The 20,834-nt window shown below is 62.0% G+C and overlaps 1 protein-coding gene across 7 annotated transcripts in view; it reads right to left on the reverse strand.

Annotated features, from left to right (window-relative positions):
* The window catches only part of NFATC1 (nuclear factor of activated T cells 1), a 90,647-nt gene that overhangs the window by 20,694 nt on the left and 49,119 nt on the right, over positions 1-20,834 (reverse strand). For 4 of the 7 annotated variants that reach the window (XM_069569267.1, XM_069569268.1, XM_069569265.1 and 1 more), the window contains exons 8-9: positions 18,739-18,871; positions 5,362-6,027 (exon numbers count right to left, since the gene is read on the reverse strand). In XM_069569267.1, coding sequence (XP_069425368.1) covers positions 5,362-6,027; positions 18,739-18,871 — 799 coding nt within the window. Of the gene's footprint in view, positions 1-5,361; positions 6,028-18,319; positions 18,872-20,834 lie in introns of those variants that run through there. The other 3 variants (XM_069569269.1, XM_069569270.1, XM_069569271.1) reach the window with 2 other exon arrangements.

Genomic DNA, 20,834 nt, shown 5'->3' on the forward strand with positions numbered 1-20,834 from the left:
GTACCCTTCCCCTGGTGTCACGCTCTGGGGACAGAGCACAGCCGTGGGCCAGGCGTGGGCTCGAGTGTCTGAGAGGAGCTACCAGGCCTGCTCGTTCCTCAGTGCGGAAGAGCTTTGAAACGTGTGGCATCGGACAGCAAAGCCGTGGAGAGCAGGCCTGGAACGGGGGTGGCACTGACTAAGCCCCCTGGGAAGGCGCCCACCTCTCCGCACAGGCATATCTACCAGGAAGACCGTGTTCTGGTCCTGACGCACTCACTCGCCAACACTCTGCCCCTCGGGGCCAGCCTACAGGGACCGTGAACCGCGACACGCCCACGGGGCCCCAGCACGGCAGGCCAGCACCAGCCTCTGGCCCAAGCAGAGCTAAGTGGCTCTGGCTCCATGAAACCTTCCAAGCTCTTCCCTCCGCTTCCTCCCCCCACATCAGATTCCTCTTTCTTTCCCTCAAATTAGTAACGTCAAACAATTCTCCACTTAGAGAAGGAAGTAAGCTAAAACCTAGGATTAAGGCAGAAGGTTAACATTAGCTGAAAGCAAACCACCAGATGCCCCTCAAGTGCCCAGAAAGCAACTGGGCGGAAGAACCCTGGATGAGAGTCGGGCGGCCTGCGCGTGCTGCTCATGGCGGCATCCAGCATCCAAGGGGTGCCCCAAGTGGCGGACGCTGAAGCCGTGGGGTCACCCGAGCTGCAGGAGGCCAGGAGACGCTCGCCATCACGGCCCAGCAGGCTGTGTCCCAGGGGCCAGGCACAGCGCCTATTTATAAAGGCCCTTACTCAGCGGACACTCAGAGCGGCCCCTGCCTCCCCCCTTTCTCGAGGGGCAGATCCCGGCAGTGCGGGCGCAGCAGCAACGCACACGCCGGCCAGGACCACAGACGCACAAGGCCTGACCGCCGCCCAGGGTGGGGTGGCAGCGTCCAGGGCTCCTGCCATCACTGCCTGTCACTCAGGCCCATCTAGACAGGGAGGAGGGTATTTACTCCAGAGTCTCACACCGTCTGACACTTGGAGGCATGGCGTCCCTGGCAGCCTGGCGTGGGGTCCCTGTGCAGACAGACTCACGTCCCCATGAGGCTCCCAGGGCCGAGTGTGGAAAGGGCTCTGCGCCCTTCCAGACTCTCGGCTCTGGGAGGTGTGAGTGGGGGCTCTGCTCCTGGGACTCCTGTCCTGAGAGATGAGGCCTGCGGGTCACCAGACTGACAGTAGTCCCCACCCCAGCCACCTCCGGATGCCGTGCCATAAGGACTGACCCTCAGGACCCGTGCATGGCCGAGTGCAACCTCCGCCCAGCGGGTAGAGCCCACCGTCTAACGACCCAGCGTGTTTGATCCAGACTCTTTCAATCATCACTAGGAACGGGGAGGCCTCAGAGCTGGGCCCCGGGCCAGGTTAGTAAAACTTTCCATGAGGAAAGTCTGCGTTCGGTCCCAGAGCAGCCCCAGCTCAGGAAGGAAGGGGGGTGCGGGGGGGGTGGGGGCGCAGGCAGACTCAGGCAGACACAGCCTGGCCGCCTGCTCCACCTGCTTGTTGTTTTAATGACATCGAGACTTCTGGAAACCTGAGACCCCTGGAGGGGCCTGAAAGGGCCGATTGTGGCTGAGGCCGTGGAGTGGGCTGGGGGGACACATGGGCGGGGTCGGCAGCAGCAAACAAGCGACACCCCGAGACAGTTGCTGGCTCACAAAGCAGGTCCTCAAGTCAGCAACACAGGGGCCCCCATGAAAAGACGGGACAGGCCCTGGAGCTTCAGAGACGTTCACAATACTGCCAGCAGATCTGCATCAATGGGAGCAAGTCCAGGACACCCACACGCACGTCTGAGGAGCGAGCTCAGGCACAGACTGCTGTGCACACGTGTGGGAACCACCATGCGTACACCCAAGGAGCGAGGCCAAGACACAGAGACCACTTGCACGTGTGTGAACTGCCCACGTGTGGAGCCAAGACAGAGACCGCTGTGCACGTGTGTGAACTGCCCACGTGTGGAGCCAAGACAGAGACTGCTGTGCGTGTGAGTGTGAGCCACAATGTGCACACCCGGGGAGTGAGTACAGGACACACAGACCTCTGTGCACGTGTGTGTGAACTGCCATGTATACACCCAGAGGAGGAGCTGCTGGGCAGTTGTGTGGCTCAGCCCAGCAAGGCCCAGGTCATGGAAATCACCAAGGAAACGTTGTAGCTTTTAGGACACATTCAATCCACATTTAAAATAAGAGAAGACCACAAAGCTAATTTTTCTAAAAAAAGGTATCTAGTGATACTGCCATGATTGAGAAATCCAAAATGAAAGTTTAAATTCCATGAATGTTGTTGAACCAAAGAATGAATTATAACCAAAGTTACTTATGGGCCAGATACTACTGATACAACAGCAGAAACGTCTGAAAAACAAAGAAATGGGGTCCACTTGAGGCGTGTCCTTGAAGCAAACGGAGATTTGGCACGAGCACTGGCCTGCTGTGCGTAGGGCTTCACTGTGCAGGGAGCAGGGGCGTCCTGCTTAAGGCGCGGCACCTTTCCTGTCTCTGAAAGACTCACTTATGTGCTCCCAACGCCCTGGCTCCCTGGAACTGGACATACTATCCTCCTATTGCCCTTTTCACTCTACATTTCTGGAAAACAAAAACTTCAAAGAAAACACCAGAACACACATGAAATGAGCTCTTATTGTTCACAGGCCTGGCACCACGAGCATCATAAGCAAGCCCGAGGAGCCCCCCCCCGACTCCTACTGGCCAACACAGCACCTCTGAGAGCCCAGTGGGGAGGGCACACAGCCTGGCAGGAGTCACCCTAACCATCACCATGGGGCCAGCCCGGCAGAAGTGCCCTGAACTGTCACCATGGGGTCAGACTCGCAGTAGCTCTGTTCCTGAGCCTGTGTGAGGCTGAGTTCCCCACGAGAGCCGCAGCAAATGCCGGGCCCTCCCGCCCTGGGGGTGGAGCCAGGGCTTGCAGGACAAAGCCCAGGAGAGGGCAGGGCAGGCCCCCCAGTGCCACCAGAGCTAGCCCCCTGTCCTGTGGGGAGGAGACTCCCCTGCACCCTCCGCCCAGTCCTGGTTCCCTGGTCTGTACCTCGCCTCTTCCTGGGCTCAAACGGCAAGGATGGAGTGTCTGCTTGGTAATGTCAAGGCCACTTGAAACCAGTGGCTTCTAATTTTCTGATTTAGTTTTTCACTCTTGTTTCCATCTTCTCTGTCTACACCTTCCTGAGCTGGGCTGCAAATTCAAACCCAGACACAAGTAGAGACTCACATGGCCTGGAGTGAATTCCAACGATCCCCCCATCTCCTCCAGACCTTTCACAGGGGCCTGTTTCTAAATCAGGGATCGGCCCCAGCCGATGGATTCTCTCTCCCCGCAGGGCTCAGGACTGCACCACACACCCCTGGATCAGGCCTTGGGGCCGCAGTGCGCATACCCCTGGACACCAACTCTCTTCACAAATTAATTTTCAGACACCTCGACCACATATGACGTGTAAAGGCGAGGCCGGTGAGGGATTAGATTACTGGTGCCCTCTTAAGTCATCCAAGCATTACAGAAACCTCTCGAGGCCCCCAGTTGCCCCATGACACCTGCGTACCCTCCCCACCCAGTCAGAAAGGACCAGTGAGATCCGCCCCAACCCCCTTGGTATCCAGGCTGGGGACTCAGGTCCCCAAGCTCACGATGCCTTTATTCTGCACCAGACGGTCACTGACAGGGGGCTGACTCGCACTCACATGGTAGCTCCGGTGAGCGAGTAGGTTCTGGGCTTGGACCATGGTGAGCAGAGATGGCCTCTCCAGGAGCCCACAAGCACAACCTGCAAAGGGGGCGCCTCCTGAGAAGCGAGCATTTAGGAACAAGAACACTCACGAGCTGGTGAGCTCGCCTGAGGAAGGAGCAGGAGGGGCACTGGAAGGGCGCCAGGCCACCCGATCGGAGGGAGACCGCCCAGGCCCGGGGTCCACCAGAGCGAACGGGGACCTGCCACGCCCAGGGCCCTCCTGGTCACTGGGCTGGGGGCTGTGACCAGGTGTCCCCACAGGAAGGCCCATGTGTCCCGAGTCCGGCTGTACCCACACTTCAGGTGTGAATGGGCACCGAAGGTGAGGGTGGGTGCTGGGGGCCCTGTGCCCACGCCTGGGACCGCACGCCCAGCGACTCTCCCTGGAGGGTCCCTGGCGCAGAACACAGGTGTGGGGGAGACGGCAGTCATGGAAGGAAGACACCCACGTGTCTGGCTCTGATTTCAGGGAGAAGGCCAGGAGCCGCAACAGCGGAGGCAGAAAGGCCAAGGTGGCTGACGGGGTGGGGGTGTGGGGCTGTGCCGAGGACTGTCCTGCGGTTCCTGGGCTCCCTGAGTCCTGCAGCTGGGGAGCTGGGCGGCAGGTAGGCACTGGGTCATACCCTGCTCAGGGAGTGACGCACACCGGGGAGATGGGCTGCTGGCTGACAGAGGCCAGACGCCCACACAGATGCGCCACGCGGGGCCCACACAAGCACCAAGTCACCTGTGACAACACCTGGGGCCCTGGCCTTTTGTCCCAAAGCAAGAAAAGAAATCTCTCGATCAGGTGCCATCTGCCATCATTTCATAGGAAGACCTCATATCAGAAAGTCTGCATCATCAACCTAACTGCAGGCATCCCAAAAGCACGCTTTACATCCACCCAAACTCATCCCAGCGGAGCAGGTGCTGTGCTGGGTGGGTGCGCTGGAGTGCTGCGCCGCCCCCTGATCTGATCACTGGGCTCCCAGGTGGCACAGTGGTGAAGAGCCCGCCGGCCGGTGCAGGAGACACACGGGCCTGATCCCTGTATCAGGAAGAACCCTCGGATCTGGGCAACCCACTCCAGTGTTCTTGCTGGAGAATCCCATGGACAGAGGAGCCAGGAGGGTTACAGTCGAGGGTTGCAAAGGGCTGGACGCAACGGCAAACACGCACAGAACACATGGTTTCACAAGCTGAACAGGGTGAAAGCCACTCACTTTTAGCTATTTGACCACTTAATGACGGTTCACACAACTAGAGAGGCACTTCAGACGCTAAGCAACAAGCTGGGCCCACAGCCGAGTCCCAGGAGGCCTCTTGTCCTCATGGGACATCTCAGCTGGTGGGGGCCTGTTCCAGGGACCGTGGTCACCACGCCTGGCACTGCCACAGGGACCACGTGCCCCCAGGATGCACAGCATAGGCACCCACTCGGCGGGGATGGCGTCCCCCACTGGCTGACGGTGGCACTGCTGACCGCTGGGACTTTCTGGAGTGACACAGGCCGGGCACACTCCTGGGGCAGTGAGCACGCTCTGGGCCGGGGCCCCTCGGCCCAGGGCTGGGCGTGCTCCTGCTGCGGCGGGCACTTACCGTCATCCAGGTCGAGCGGGTCCAGCTCCTGAGGCTCTCGCTTGACCGTTACGGAAATGGGGGCCAGACTACGATTACTGTCCTCACGCACCTCGGGCGGCGGCAGGGGCCGGGCGGCGGCAGGCTCGCTGCTCGGAACCTCGAGTGGCTGGTGCTGCTGGTGGCCCGTCCCGCAGGGGTGCGCTGGGCCACAGGGCTGCAGGTGGGTCGGCTCTCGGGTCCCGGGCGGCAGCGGAGAGGAGGGGCTGTGGGGACAGAGCGCTGGCCGGCGCCCCGGGGAGCAGCTACCGCTCGACGTCGGACTCACCTGTGGCTGCAGCAGAGTGGGGGGCGGCGGCTGGGGGGGCCCAGGAGGCACGCCCGAGGGTCTCGGCGCCTCCTGGCTGGTGAGGACCCCGCCGACTGGCCGCGGAAGTCCGAGGGGGCTGTGGCCCGGGCCAGCCGTGGCCGAGCCATAAGGGGCACAGGAGAGGTCGTGGAGCTCGGGGCTGGCACTGCCCTGCGGACGGGATGGGAAGCCGGGCATGAGGCAGGCACCCGGGTCGGGCGGCAGGGCGAGCGGCTGGCCGTAGCAAGGCTTGGGGAGCGGGCTCAAGCCCTGGCTCATTGGTCCACAGGTGAGGGCAGGCTCGTAATCATCGCTGGGCTCCGTTTTTATGATTGGAACTGCGAGGAGGAAAAAAAAATTAAATAAACATGAGCTGCAGATGGGAGCACCGGGGCGGGCTTGTGGCTAGGATACCCTCCGAAAACAAACAGCGCTTTGACTGAGTCCCTGTGTGTCTCCTGCCTGGTTCTCCCACCCAATTAAAACGAGAGCGTGAGTCATCGGCTCGGGAGAGCTGCAGCTGGTTCTCAGGCCGAGAGCACTGTTTTCCTTGGACTCTCCTGCGGCACTAATGTGCTATAAAAACCCATCTGCGAGCTGTAGCAGAAGCCTGGACCCAAGGGCCTGTGGATTTGTAGCAATCAAAGTGAAAATTTTAACTTGGATGTACTACTGCGTTTCTGCTGCTACCGACATACTATCTGATAAGTGTCTGACATGGGGTGAACTTGAGCAGAGAGTAAGATGGCGCTCAGAGATCAGTAAAAATCCAACAGAAAAGGCGAGTGTCCATTTGCTGCAGGAGAGAAGACTTCAGTCGTTAGACAAGGAAACCCTTTTACACCAGCAAGAATGCCAGTCCTCCTTCCCGCGCACGGGTTCGTTCCCAGGGGAAAATGCACGACTGCGGTCACAGGGTCCTGCGCAGTGCCTCTGGGTACCCCCAGGGTGCGGAAGGCTGGGCTGGAAGTGGCACCACAGGCGCTGGACGGTCCCTTCCTCCCCTCCAGGCTGTGGGCCTGACCAGGCCCTGAGGGCGCTGACCCCGCGCCCTGGGGTCTGCGGTGGGCCGGGCTCCACCGTGCCCACCCCGCCTGCCGGCTCACTCCCTGTGTCTCATTTCTCCTTGGCTGCCTCGTATGCACATGCTCACAAGGGACACCCTGATGGTTGCGTTCCCTGGAGAGCGACTGGCGAGAGCACCGTTGATTTCACAACAGACGCCCGGCGCTGCCATGTGCAGACGGAGGAAGGACAAAGCGCTGTCACCAGACCCTCCTGATCACGTCTTCGCCTCTTCGTTTGTGTGAGGCCGGCCTCCTGGCGTTGGGGTGGGCGGCGCAGAGGGAACGCCCCTCTTCCTCCCAGCCCGCGGGCCTCTGCGCACCCAGCCTCCGCCTTAAGTAAATAAAGCTCCTCTCTCAGACGCAGCTTCGATGTAACACGGTCTCGAGCCAGTGAGGGTGCACATCTGTTCTCTGTTATGGCTGGTGCTTGCAACCCACAGCAGCCTGGAGGACTAGGACTGGCTTTCCCAAAGCCTGTCCACAGGGCGCCTGGGCAGCACCGTGGCTGCGTAGCTGGGACCTGGGGACACTGGCGTGAGGGCACGTGGCCCTGCTCAGCATCGCCAGGTCCTGGCTTGTAGCCAGGATGCCCAGCGGAGTCATTCCCTTCGGTCTTGCCCTCCCTGTGCCCCCTCCCCAGCCCTGTTCCTGTTCTTCCTGCCTCTGTGGGCAGGGAGGCACCAGGTCCCCAGGCAGTGCTGCAGCTGGAAGGCTGGGGAGGAGCAGAGCGGGTGATGGCCACCGTGCGGCCTCCTGTAGGCAGAGCCAGGGTCATCACTCATGTCCCCAAAGTCACGTCGGGTGGAAAGCTGGGGTGTCCCTGGCATCCTTGGACAGGATGTGTCCAGCATGGCAGGTGTGGGCACAGCAGGCATCCTCACTCCCGGTGCTGGTCAGTCTCCATCAGCCAGGCCAACTCCCGCAGTGCCCAAGCGGCACTGGTGGTCCTTTACTGGGCGAGAGACTTCTCTCTCGAGCGCATAGCTGGTCAGGGCTTTGAGGGGCTCCAGATGCCACGGGGAAGGATTCAGGGACGCCTCACAGGCTGCCGGCGGATGCGAAGAAGGACCAGCTGTCCTGGGTGGATCACATGTCGGGAAACACCCGCAGGTCCTGGTTCCTGCAGTAGCCCTGTGGGTCTCCCATGGGTATGTGTCTCCTGCGGTTCTATGCGTGCGGGTTTTCCGTGACTCTAAGTCCCCCTTCATGTGGGCCTCCCGCGGCCCGTGGGTGTGGGTCTCCCAAGACTCAATGTCCCTCTTCTTGCGGGTCTCCCACGGCCCGTGGGGGTGGGTCTCCCAACTCCTTGTCCCTCTTCTTGAGGATCTCCTGCGGCCTGTGGGTGCGTTTCCTGTGACTCCATGTCTCCCTCCTTCGGATCTCCCACGGCCCGTGGGGGCGGGTCTCCTTGACTCCGTGTCCCCCTTCTTGCGGGTCTCCCGCGGCCCGTGGGGGCGGGTCTCGACTCCGTGTCCCCCTTCTTGCGGGTCTCCCAGGGCCCGTGGGGGCGGGTCTCCTTGACTCCTTGTCCCTCTTCTTGCGGGTCTCCCGTGACTCCATGTCCCCTTTCTTGCGGGTCTCCCGTGACTCCATGTCCCCCTTCTTGCGGGTCTCCCGCGGCCCGTGGGGGCGGGTCTCGACTCCGTGTCCCCCTTCTTGCGGGTCTCCCGTGACTCCATGTCCCCCTTCTTGCGGGTCTCCCGCGGCCCGTGGGGGCGGGTCTCCTTGACTCCGTGTCCCCCTTCTTGCGGGTCTCCCAGGGCCCGTGGGGGCGGGTCTCCTTGACTCCGTGTCCCCCTTCTTGCGGGTCTCCCGTGACTCCATGTCCCCCTTCTTGCGGGTCTCCCGCGGCCCGTGGGGGCGGGTCTCCTTGACTCCGTGTCCCCCTTCTTGCAGGTCTCCCAGGGCCCGTGGGGGCGGGTCTCCTTGACTCCGTGTCCCCCTTCTTGCGGGTCTCCCGTGGCCCGTGGGGGCGGGTCTCGACTCCGTGTCCCCCTTCTTGCGGGTCTCCCAGGGCCCGTGGGGGCGGGTCTCCTTGACTCCTTGTCCCTCTTCTTGCGGGTCTCCCGTGACTCCATGTCCCCTTTCTTGCGGGTCTCCCACGCCCGTGGGGGAGGGTCTGACTCTGTGTCTCCCTTCCTGCGGGTCTCCCGTGGCCTGTGGGGGCGGGTCTCCTGAGACTCCATGTCCCCCTTCTTGCGGGTCTCCCGCGGCCCGTGGGGGCGGGTCTCCTTGACTCTGTGTCCCCCTTCTTGTGGGTCTCCCGTGGCCCGTGGGGGCGGGTCTCTTTGACTCCTTGTCCCTCTTCTTGCGGGTCTCCCGTGACTCCGTGTCCCCCTTCTTGCAGGTCTCCCGCGGCCCGTGGGGGCAGGTCTCCTTGACTCCTTGTCCCTCTTCTTGCGGGTCTCCCGTGACTCCGTGTCCCCCTTCTTGCAGGTCTCCCGCGGCCCGTGGGGGCAGGTCTCCTTGACTCCGTGTCCCCCTTCTTGCGGGTCTCCCGCGGCCCGTGGGGGCGGGTCTCCTTGACTCTGTGTCCCCCTTCTTGTGGGTCTCCCGTGGCCCGTGGGGGCGGGTCTCTTTGACTCCTTGTCCCTCTTCTTGCGGGTCTCCCGTGACTCCGTGTCCCCCTTCTTGCATGTCTCCCGCCGCCCGTGGGGGCAGGTCTCCTTGACTCCTTGTCCCTCTTCTTGCGGGTCTCCCGTGACTCCGTGTCCCCCTTCTTGCAGGTCTCCCGCGGCCCGTGGGGGCAGGTCTCCTTGACTCCGTGTCCCCCTTCTTGCGGGTCTCCCGCGGCCCATGGGGGCGGGTCTCCTTGACTCTGTGTCTCCCTTCCTGCGGGTTTCCAGCAGCCCCGTGGGTGCGCTACTTCCCCACATGGACGTTGCCCTGCAGGGGAGGGCGCGCGCTGGGCCCAAGGCTGTTCTGAGTCCAGGCTGGGTCCCCAAGGTTCGGTGTGCCTGTGGGCCCCACGTCTGAGGCTGTGCGCAGAACCACTTTCAGATGCGACCCCTCCCCTCCAATCTGCACACCCGTGGTCAGCGGCGGCCACAGCCTGGGGCTTCTGCAGTAAGCACCGTCCCCCTAGCCTGGGGCCCCACGTGGAAGCCACTTCAGGAGACGCCTCGACTGGGTCTGAGCCCTGCGTGCCCCCTGACTGGGGCTCCAGCCCTGAGCCCCACATCCCAGCGAGGCGGCGGGGAGAGCGGCCCGGGGGCCTTGACAGAGACGCCAGTCCCACGGGTCACAGACCCCGCGATGCGCTCGCCTGCTGCCCGCTGAGAAGCCCGGTGTGAGGCGGCTCCCGCGCGGGCGAGGTGGCCTCTCCAGGAGCCGGCCGCCCGCCTGGGGTGGTCCGAGCTCCAGGCCGCGACTCCACGGACCGCGCTGCCGAGCGGGGACGGCTTCCAGCCAGGACCATAGGAAGCGGCAGGGGGCGCGCTGGGGCGGGGCCTTCCGACCCGGCAGCCCCGGCGCTGAAGTCACCCGACAGGCCCGCGGCCGCTCCTGCGCACGCGCGGCCCGGACGGCGCCAGTTACGCTCTGCGTCGGAGCCCACGTGCAGGGCCCGGGGCCTCGGGGCGGCACGTCCTGCAAGTTAAGCCATTGCCCTCGGGGCTCCTCTCCCACGCCGGGTCCTCAGCTTGGTGCCAAGGCAGGCTCACCTCCTTCCTCAGGTGTCCCTCCAGCGCTTTAACCAGCCCCCCGCCCGCCTCGCCTGCTCTGGAGGTGCTGTGGGGAAACGCCGGGGCTGGTCTGCCTGCCTCGCAGCACCCGCACCCCCGGGGCTGGCGGAGGGCGGGAGCAGGAGGGCGCCTGTGCGGCCGCGGGCACTGGCGTCAGCTCGTGAGCCCTTGCGGACCCCGAGTCCCCACCACAGAGGGTGGACGTGACCCAGGTTGCGTCCCCCCGCCTGCAGCCCCCGGCACAGCTCCGGCTCCTCGGTGACCCGGCCGAGCGGGGCCTCCTCACTCAGACGTCTTCCCGTGTCTGCATCCCGCGCTCACCCCCACCCTTAAGCCCCAGCACAGCACGAGGCCATCTTGACGGCTCCCTTTGGGAAGAAACTCGTGCTCTTAAGGAGACGACCGCCCGCCCACCCTGGGGGCTCCACACGGTGCCAGGACGGTGACTGAGGGAGACCCCAGCGAGTCAGCCCGGCCGGGGGCACTTCCAGGCAGCGTGCAGCAGACACGGGGTCCTGGCACACCTGCCCGCTCTCCTCAGGACACCTGGCACGGCATACAGATGGAGACGACTGGACAAGAAACAGTGACAGACGCCGAGAAGAGGCACTCTCCTGACGGATGGACGGACATGGCCACACCCGGGACAAGGGCCTGCGTCCACACCGCATGTGGGTGGGGGGACTTGGGCCCTGGAAGCACCTACAGGCTGTGTGGCCTCGGGGCTGCCCCACGGCCCCCAGTCAGGTGACGTCCAGTCAGGAGGGGACCGAGGGCCCGATGAGCACGGTTTCCGCTGCCGCAGGAGGAGCCAGGGTTGGGCTGAGCCCACAACCCAAGGGGCTGCTGCCAACGGACCTGCCCCACACGGGTGCTGGCATCTGGAGGCAGACAGCAGGGAGGAGGCGGGTCATGGAGGGGAGAGGGCCGACACCTCGGGCCGTGGTACAGAGAGAGGCTCTCACTGTCCATTGACATGGGGGATGCGGGGGACATGGAGGGGCACAGTGAGGGGACACAGGGAGGGGGAGACGGGGGACACAGGGAGGGGGACACACGGGGGACACGGGGGGACACTGAAGGGGACATGGACACTGAGGGGGCACAGGGGACACAGTGAGGGGACACAGGGAGGGGGAGACGGGGGCATGAAGGGGCACAGTGAGGGGGACACGGGACATGGGGGGACACAGAGGGGGACACATGGGGGGGACATGGGACACAGTGAGGGGGACATGGGGGGGACACTGAAGGGGACATGGACATTGAGGGGGCACAGGGGACACAGGGAGGGGACACTGAGGGGGGCATGGGGGACACGGAGGGGACACGGGGGGACACTGAAGGGGACATGGACACTGAGGGGGCACAGGGGACACGGAGGGGACACGGGGGACACGGAGGGGGACACATGGGACACTGAGGGGGACATGGACACTGAGGGGGCACAGGGGACACGGAGGGGACACATGGGACACTGAGGGGGACATGGACACAGTGAGGGGGACACGGGACATGGGGGGACACAGGGAGGGGGACACATGGGGGGACATGGGACACGGGGACACAGGGAGGGGGACACGGGGGGACATGGGACACAGTGAGGGGGACATGGGGGGACACTGAAGGGGACATGGACACTGAGGGGGGCACGGGGGACACGGAGGGGGACACATGGGACACTGAGGGGGACATGGACACAGTGAGGGGACACAGGGGACACATGGGGGGACACTGAGTGGCACGGGGGACACGGAGGGGGACACATGGGACACTGAGGGGGACATGGACACAGTGAGGGGACACAGGGGACACATGGGGGGACACTGAGGGGCACGGGGGACACGGAGGGGGACACATGGGACACTGAGGGGGACATGGACACAGTGAGGGGACACAGGGGACACATGGGGGGACACTGAGGGGCACGGGGGACACGGAGGGGGACACATGGGACACTGAGGGGGACATGGACACAGTGAGGGGGACACGGGACATGGGGGGACACAGGGAGGGGGACACATGGGGGGACATGGGACACAGGGGGACACAGGGAGGGGGACACGGGGGGACATGGGACACAGTGAGGGGGACATGGGGGGACACTGAAGGGGACATGGACACTGAGGGGGGCACGGGGGACACGGAGGGGGACACATGGGACACTGAGGGGGACATGGACACTGAGGGGGGCATGGGGGACACGGAGGGGGACACATGGGACACGGAGGGGGACATGGACACAGTGAGGGGGCACAGGGGACACATGGGGGGACACTGAGGGGGGCACGGGGACATGGAGGGGACACAATGGGGGGGCATCTGCGAGCCAGATGGGCCAGGTCCCCTCCCCGGCACCCCCAGCACCTGAGCTGACCTCAGCCTCCCAGGCGGGCTGGGACCTCTGTGGAGACGCCGCCCGGCGCCTTTAGAGCCACCTGAGGACAGCGCCCCACGAGGACTCTGTGAGCCCGCCTGGCCCCGCCGGCACCGGAGAGGCTGTCCTCAGAGAGCAAAGCCCAAACTGTCTTCTGTTTGTTACGTGACATTCGAGCCATGAACACAGACACCCACAACATAACTTCAGGGCATGGTTTCTGAGGCAGGAATCGTGGGCATGGGAGCTGCCTGAGCTGCCAGCCCCAGTGAGCGGGCACCTCTATGCAAGTCCTGGGGGCGGGCAGCCGGACCAGAGGATGAGGGGTCTCAAGCGCACGCCAGCAAGAGTGACGTCTCCTCCTCTGCGGACAAGCTCCGGCCTCTCTACGGACTTGCATCAGGTCCTGGGTCCCAGAGGACAAGCTCCCGGCTCGGGGAGGGAACCTCATGACTGTGGCAGGCACTGAGACCTCAGGTCTGTGCTGTGGGAGCTCCGGCCAAGCCCAATGGGGCAGGAGGCCCATCCTCTCCGGGACCCCCCAGGCATCCTGGGGGTGCCGCCCAGCAGCTCTACAGGAGCGTCAAGGGGACCCCGAGAGATGGCGCGACTGCAGGCTCGGGCACACTGCGATGGACCGGCTTCATGGCTCTAAGGCAGACGTGGGGTGTGAGCTGGCGAGGCGGCCTGGCCGTCCATGGCAATGGCACCGCTGGGTCGGCCCCGCCTGGGAATCCAACTCCCCTGGTTAGGCTGATGATGGATGGCGGGCAGAACAGACCAAATGAACCAACAAGTGGGCTGCTTTCGGGTTTCACCCGGTGCCGCGAAAGCTGCATCAGAAGGACCGTGGCTCACCCTCCTGCGCGTTTGGTCCAGGCAGCTGCACGTCCAGGGCTGTGACTCGTTGGGGGCCCAGGGGCCGGCCTGGGGTGACCTCTGTATGAGTGCCTCGTGGGGACCAGGAGTCGCCAAGTCGCTCTGCGAGGTTGTGCCTGGGGGCCTGGCCTCACGCCTGACTGAGACTGCCCTGGGTTTCAGTAGCCCTCGGTGTCCACCCTCCACCCTCCTCGTTCCGCTGTGAGTGACGGTCTCTGCAGGGGAGGCCTGGTGTGTCTGTGCTGGGCTCCTGGCTCAGACCCCCACGGAAAGGGCGCCCACGCTCTTTCCCACCAGTTCAGGCCCCCAATTCACCCGCCCCCACCATTCTTCTCTTCCAAGCTCAGACCACTCCCTGCAGAGTCGAGGCCAGGCAGCAGCCTGAAGCAGTCGCTGGTCAAGACAGCCGACGGGGCTGACCCCATGGAGGCCTTCAGAGATAAACAGTCTCCAGTCCCCTCCAATGCCTGGACTCTCCACCACCAGGTTCAGACACCAAAGCCAGCGGCAGGCAGGCCAGACCCACAGCAAGGAGCTGAGACCCACAGCAAAGAGTGTCCAAGCCCCCTCCCCCAACTTGTCCCTCCGGGGCTGGCAGCAGGGCCCTGGACACACGGGCGACCAGCTCCCAGCTCCCCTGTGTGGCAGGTTTAACATGGAAAGAGCTGGAAACACGGCTCCCTCGTGCCCGGCTGGAGCTGTGAGGGAGCCCACAAAGCTGGGGTTTCATAACAGCAGGAGAAGCCTAGCCAGGTGCCCGCATGAGCCCCCACCCTGCCCGGCCCCCCGGCCACACAGCTGAGCTGACTTGCAAGGTTCCAGAACACCCAGGGACACTGGCCAGGCCACCAACCACAGCGGCTCTCCCCCCACCGCCCTCCCGCCTGCACCCGGCCCCACTCAGCCTTTGGGGAGAAGTTTAGGGGCTGTAGGCCCAGGAAGGACACCCCTAGCCCTCCGCCCACGTTGGGGGAACACTAGCACCTGCCCAGCCAGGGGGCCGACGGGTCCTCTGAGATGAGGCGAGGCCAGCCGGACCCTGGTGCGGACGGAAGTCCATCTGCAACCCTCTCCTCGGCCCCCCGTTCCCACCGGGAGACGAGGTGAAAAAGCTCAGCCCGGGGGCTCGGGGTGAAGGGTGGGGACAGACTGAAGCCCCAGCTTCAGTGGGCTCTGGACACGGCTGCTCCAAGCAAGGGACACAGGCTGTGCGCACACACACGCACGTGTATCTCAGGATCAGAGGCGTGGCTCCCTGCGGTCAAGGCCACAAAGATGCAGCTGTGACATGGGGTGGGGAGGGGGCGTGGGGGCCCATTCGGATCTGCGACGTGAGGGGACGCTAAAGAGTGGGCACCCGTGAGGCCTGGCTCAGAGGAGTGGTCAGAGGGCGGCCTGGGGGCGGCCCCTGAAGCTCGGGAGCCGGGCGCCTTCCTCAGTCACTGCCGGGTGTGCACACTGGCTTCTGGGAGGTCAAGACTCGGGATGGAATGTGAGCGCCACGAACTCGGAAAGAAGAGCCAGGCGCCCAGCAGAAAGGTCAGCCCAGAGCTGGCTGTGAGGCAAGGTCACAGGGCTAACGGCCCGGGCGGGACAGCTGCCTGCCTGTGACTCCGGCCACCAGCCCCGGCCACCCGGCTGACCTGGACCCAGCAAGTGTGCGACCCTCGGCCTCAGACCCCTGGAGACGGCTTCTCTGTTGGCGGAGGCCACGTGGGCGCCTGAGTGTCCCGAGGGCTTTCTCATGATCCCGGCAAAGCTCTGGGACCCTTGAGGCCTGAGCAACAGGTAGGCAGGGGGCCAGGCGCCACAGCTGGCAGTCTGGGGAACAGCTAGAAGCATCTCAGACCAGAGACAGGCTCTCCAGACCCCAGGCTCTGCTGGACTCTCAACTCAGCAGCATGCAGACTTCCCTCTGTGACCCTGCGGTCATTAGCTGGGCTTCTTCCCTGCGTGCAGGCTGCCTGTCCCAGGGGCACCGGGCACTGCCAAGAACGCGAGCTCCAGGGACACAGCTAAAGTGGAGACCGCCGTCCCCCAGACTCAGGGGCTGCTCCCCACAGGCAGGCTGCTTTGCATCTTTAACACAGCTGGTATGTGGGAACTTAAGGACCGTCACTGCTCCCCGGAGGGTCTCAGTCCCACGACAGGACCAGGGCCCTCAGCTCAGCTACCCCAGAGACTGCACGCTTCCTTTCAGAAGACTGTGAGTTAAACCCGGACGGTGACCAACCAGACACCGAGGGAAATGCCCCGGCCACATGCGGTGTGTCTGCAGCACAAGCGCCTGGATGTCTGCTCTCCTCTGCTCTGCCCTCGACCTTCACCCAGAGACACTGCGAGGAGCCCGACCCTGCCAGCTCGGCTCGCCCTGGGTGTCCCACCGCAGCTGGAGACTTCTCCCCACGAGGGAAAGAAAATGAAAGTGAAAGTCACTCAGGCGTGTCTGACTCTTTGCGACCCCATGGACTGTAGCCCTCCAGGCCAGAATACTGGAGTGGTTGCCATGTCCTCCTCCAGGGATCTTTCTGACCCAGGGATTGAACCCAGGTCTCCAGCATTGCAGGTGGACTCTTTACCGTCTGAGCCACCAGGGAAGGGACCCAAACTGCCTGGGCCCCATGTAGGCCAGCAGCCAGGACTCCCTTCCAGGCTGAACAGCTGATGCTAACGTGATGTGGTGGACGGCAGGGGACGGGGGGCTGCGGTGGGTTTCCCTGTGGTCGAGGCTTCCGGGGGTGAGGGCAGGGTTGAGACAAGATGTGGGGCGGGGTTGGGGATGTGGGGCTCTGCCCGCCCACCGCCCCAGCACCACCACTGCTGTGAAGACTCAGCCTGAAGCTGAAGGAGGCGGTGACAGTGGCAAGAACATGAAACCCAAAACCGGAAACTTGAATTCTGTTTTTTCATTCATGCATTTATTTTTTCGAAAAGAAAAACACCCACACATATAGGGATGGCCCCTGTGATTTGGTAAGGGGTCAGGGCTGCCTAGGGGCTGCTCACAGGGAACCTGTAGTCCAGTGGAGTGTCTGTGATCACAGCCCCTTGGGGCACAGAGACCACTCAGGAAGGTGGGCAGGGCTGGGCTCCAGGAGCAGGTGGCATGGCCCCCTTGGCCTCTGGGGATGAAGCAAATGTCCAGGAGAGATGTGAAGGGAAACCAGGCCACACAGCCATGCTCTGGACGGACAGAGAGATGGACAGAGGATTTGCGGGTGGAGCAGGGTCACCAGCTGGAAGGGGCATTCTGGGCAGACACAGGGGCGATAGGGTGTGGAGCTGGGGCAGGTCACTGCTGGTGGAGGGGCCTGCAGGACTGAAAGACAGCTGCAGGAAGGGGAGATGAGGGCCCCAAGACAGCCCGGCCCACGACCTCAGCAACGTCTCTTTGGGGGCCTCAGTACCCCCATCTGAAAGGCCCCCCGAACACTGGGGCATCTGTGTTAGGGGGAGGTGAATCTGGAGTGAAACATAGGAAACGACGTTCGAACTAGTTTCTAAACTGCTTCAGAAGGCGATTTTTTTCTTCGTAACATTCGGTTTTTAGTCAACCACACTTGAATTTTAATTAGTACCTGACTGCTACATTTTCAAGTCAACACTGAATATTTCTGCCACCAGGGCTGCAGTACTGTGTCCAACAGCAGGCAGGCCTTGAGAGGTGCACCCAGCACCGACCACAGAGGTGCAGATGGGCCCAGGGCAGGAGGGCAGACATTCTCCTCGTGCGCGGGCCCACGGCAGCACGCACTACTGCGGCTCTGTCCACGTGCACGCTCGTGACGCGGCGACTTTACAGCACAACCACGTTATTCAAACCTGGAGAGCCTGGGCTACTGTTTTCCTGGAAAACAGTTAATTCTACTGTCTGATGGCCACAGGTTTTCCAGGGCTTTCTGTCACCTAGTCTATTGTGACACAGAGGGTTTCACATTTAGAGAAAACTGAAGCCTCCAAAAACATCTTCATAAGGACATAGCTGCTTTTGCAGTTAGTTCTAAGTATGTGATTTACCTCTTAGATAACAGGGATCTCTCAAGTCTTCAGAACAAAAGCCACAGGATAACAGCTGCACTTACATCACACAACGGAATCAGGACTCGGTCCTCTCTGGACACAGACCTGCCTGCCTGGAGGAGGTGGTGGGCGCCGGGGCACCAGGCTGCAGGGCTGAGCTCTGCTGGGAAACAACTGCCTACGAGTTCAGAGGAGAAGCAACAGTGCTGCTCTCCTTAAGAAAATAGCCTGGAACGTGGAACAGGCGCAAACAGGCCTTTTTAGAACGAGAAACCACCCTTAAAGTGTGTGAATGGACCATGTGAACAAGGTGTTTTTGCTCAAGCAAAGGGTGTTTGGTGAAATAGCATCACCGACTCAATGGACATGAACTTGAGCAAACTGCGGGTGACAGCGGAGAACAGGGAGGCCTGGCATGCTGCAGTCCATGCGGTCGCAAAGAGTCGGACATGACTGAGCGGCTGAACAACAACAACGAAGGGTGTTTGGGGGCGAGAGCCTCCCGGTCGAGGGGAGAGGCAATTTTCCAGCCGAGAGTTTTATGTGGGACGTCAGCTTGGGGACAGAACCATCATGTTAGTGAATGACCACACCAGTCACCAGCCTCAGGCCTCAGGTTTATTTCTCAAGCACCTGCAAAATCATGACAACTATTTGCATTTCCACCTTAAGCATCTCGAGAATTTAAACTCATGCCGAGGCCACCTCATCAGCTTCTGAGAACAAAACAGCTGCACCTTCTCGCCCCCTTGGCGGTTTCACATCGGCAAGCAGCCTCCAAAGGATCAGCAGTCACTCCCAAATGCAGCCCCACCCCCAGAGTATGAAGGAAAGCACACCAAAAGCTCCACTTCTGTGTGGAAGGAACCGGCGATGAGATCTTGCTAACAGGACACGACGGCCGGGCCCACAGTGCGACCACACGGTTTGAAGCGACTGAAACGTCAGGGTCCCTGATTTTCTTTTAGGAAAAGCACCCCGTGGGTTCGTTGGCGGCATTTATGGTTAGAAAGAGAGCGTTACCGTTGGCGGGCAGGTAGGTGAAGTGCTGGTACTGGCTCCGCTTCCTCTTCCCGTTGCAGACATAGAAGTTGACCTGCACAGGGCTGGTTATCCTCTGGTTGCGGAAAGGTGGGATCTCCACCACCAGCGAGTTCTGGAGAGAAAGAGGTGGGCGAGGGCGGTGAGCGACTCACAAGCCAGGGACACACCCACCCATACCACCTCCCCTCACCCCGCCGAGAGTGAGATGCGCAGGTCTCTCCCTGGAGAGGCCGGCCGAGCGCCAGAGGCCCATGGCTCCTGCGTGGCCAGAGCCCAGAGGGGGCTGAGGGGGGCGTGCGGGGAGGAGGCATGGGCTTCATCCAAGACGCTGTCGACTGAGTCAGGAGAGAAGTCGTGAGCACAGGTACCAAGAGGGGACCAGCCACTGGGCAGGACCCCACACCTCTCTTTCCCCAAACCCAAGCATGACCTGCAGGAAACTAATAAGCCCCCAGGCACCGACTTGCAGTGGAGCCAGGAGCACCTGTCCAGGTAACTGGCAGCAGAGACCCAGGGCAAGTGCCCCCTGGAGACACTCTACGCCAATGGCCCAAAGCCCAAGCCATGACCCCGAGAATGGATGGGGATGGGAAGGTAGACAGGCAGGCACAATGGACCAGGGGTTTACGGAGGCTGTTGTTACTCTTCCAGGTTTTAAATGAAACATCAGCAACATCTGCACCAAACTGTCCCCTTTCAAGTACAGATACGCAGAGGAGTCACTGGGGCAGGGCCAGTGTGTGTTGTGGGGGAAGGAAGCAGGGAGGGTCTGCGTGCTCAGGTGCCCGGCCTTCCACACGAGGGCCCAGCCTCAGCACCAAAGAGAGGCCCTGATTTTGGGAGTGGGGTAGGGCAAGATTTCACATCCTAAAAGGTTTCTTCAATGATTTTTATCATACGATTTCAGTTAACAAGAGGAAAATGTGTAAGAAAAATCCGTGGCATCACTTTTAAGAGTTGTAGCCAATTAACAGCAAAATTGATTGAATCCGGTTAATAATGAAATCTTAAGAATGTTTAAACAGAAAAGTGAGGAGAACTTCAGGGCAACTCTTCCCTTTACAGGTGAAAACATGAGGCACAGTCTGCTGCTAAGGGCATCTGGTGGAGGGGGGCGGGCAGGACCAGGCCTGCAGCCTGCTCTGGGCTCCGTCTCCTGGGACCACATGTGGGCCAGAAAGTGCATTTCTACTGTTTTAATAACTTCATCCCATTTGGAACAAGACGGAGTCAGTGGAGTCAAGGGTGGGTGACCCGGCAAGGGCACGTGTGCTCAGTCAGAGCCCTGCTGGGGCCGCACCTCTGCCACGTCTGCGCCCCAGCCCCGCAGCCTGTGTCCGGGCGCCTGGCTCGGGCTGGACAGGCCTGCACTTCAGCCCGGGCTCTGACATCTCCAAGTATTCGCTCCATCACTGGCACAGGGGAGAGGGCGAGGAAGACACACCTCGGGGCAGTGGTCTGAGGAGGGGACTGCAGGTAATGCTGGCACCGGGAACACAGCTGGTGCTCAGTAACGGCAGACACCGGAGTCAACAGCAGAAACGAGGACAAGAGACAGAAAGGCAGAGGGCTTGCTCGAGTATGAGACCAGAACCAGAGCTGGGACGCAGGAGTGGCTGCAGGGACGCACCGGGACATGCCCGGTGGGGCAAGGAACCTTGAGCAGGTTCCACGTCGGGGGGCCAGGTGACTGGAGGACTGTGTTTAGATATGGGCACAGACTGATATGCTGGACAGGTTATTAAATCATGATGAACCACTAAATGTGCAGTGAGGGTAGAGGTCAGAAGGGAAACCTGTCTCTCCAGCACCAGGGCGAGAGGTCCAAACGGCACTCAGCACATTCATGCCACTTATTTTGAGAAAACCCACCATCTACACTTCTCATGGTCATATATAAATCACACACGCAGTGCCACCCGACCTTGTTGAAATGGATGTGTATGCACGTGTGTGTGTGTAGATACACACCCACCGTCTACACTTCTCATGGTTGTACATAAACCACACACACAGTGCCACCCGACCTTGTTGAAATGTATAGTGTGTGTGTGTGTGTGTAGATACATACCAAC

Source organism: Ovis canadensis, chromosome 23, assembly GCF_042477335.2.
Source record: "Ovis canadensis isolate MfBH-ARS-UI-01 breed Bighorn chromosome 23, ARS-UI_OviCan_v2, whole genome shotgun sequence".
NCBI classification, from domain to species: domain Eukaryota; kingdom Metazoa; phylum Chordata; class Mammalia; order Artiodactyla; family Bovidae; genus Ovis; species Ovis canadensis.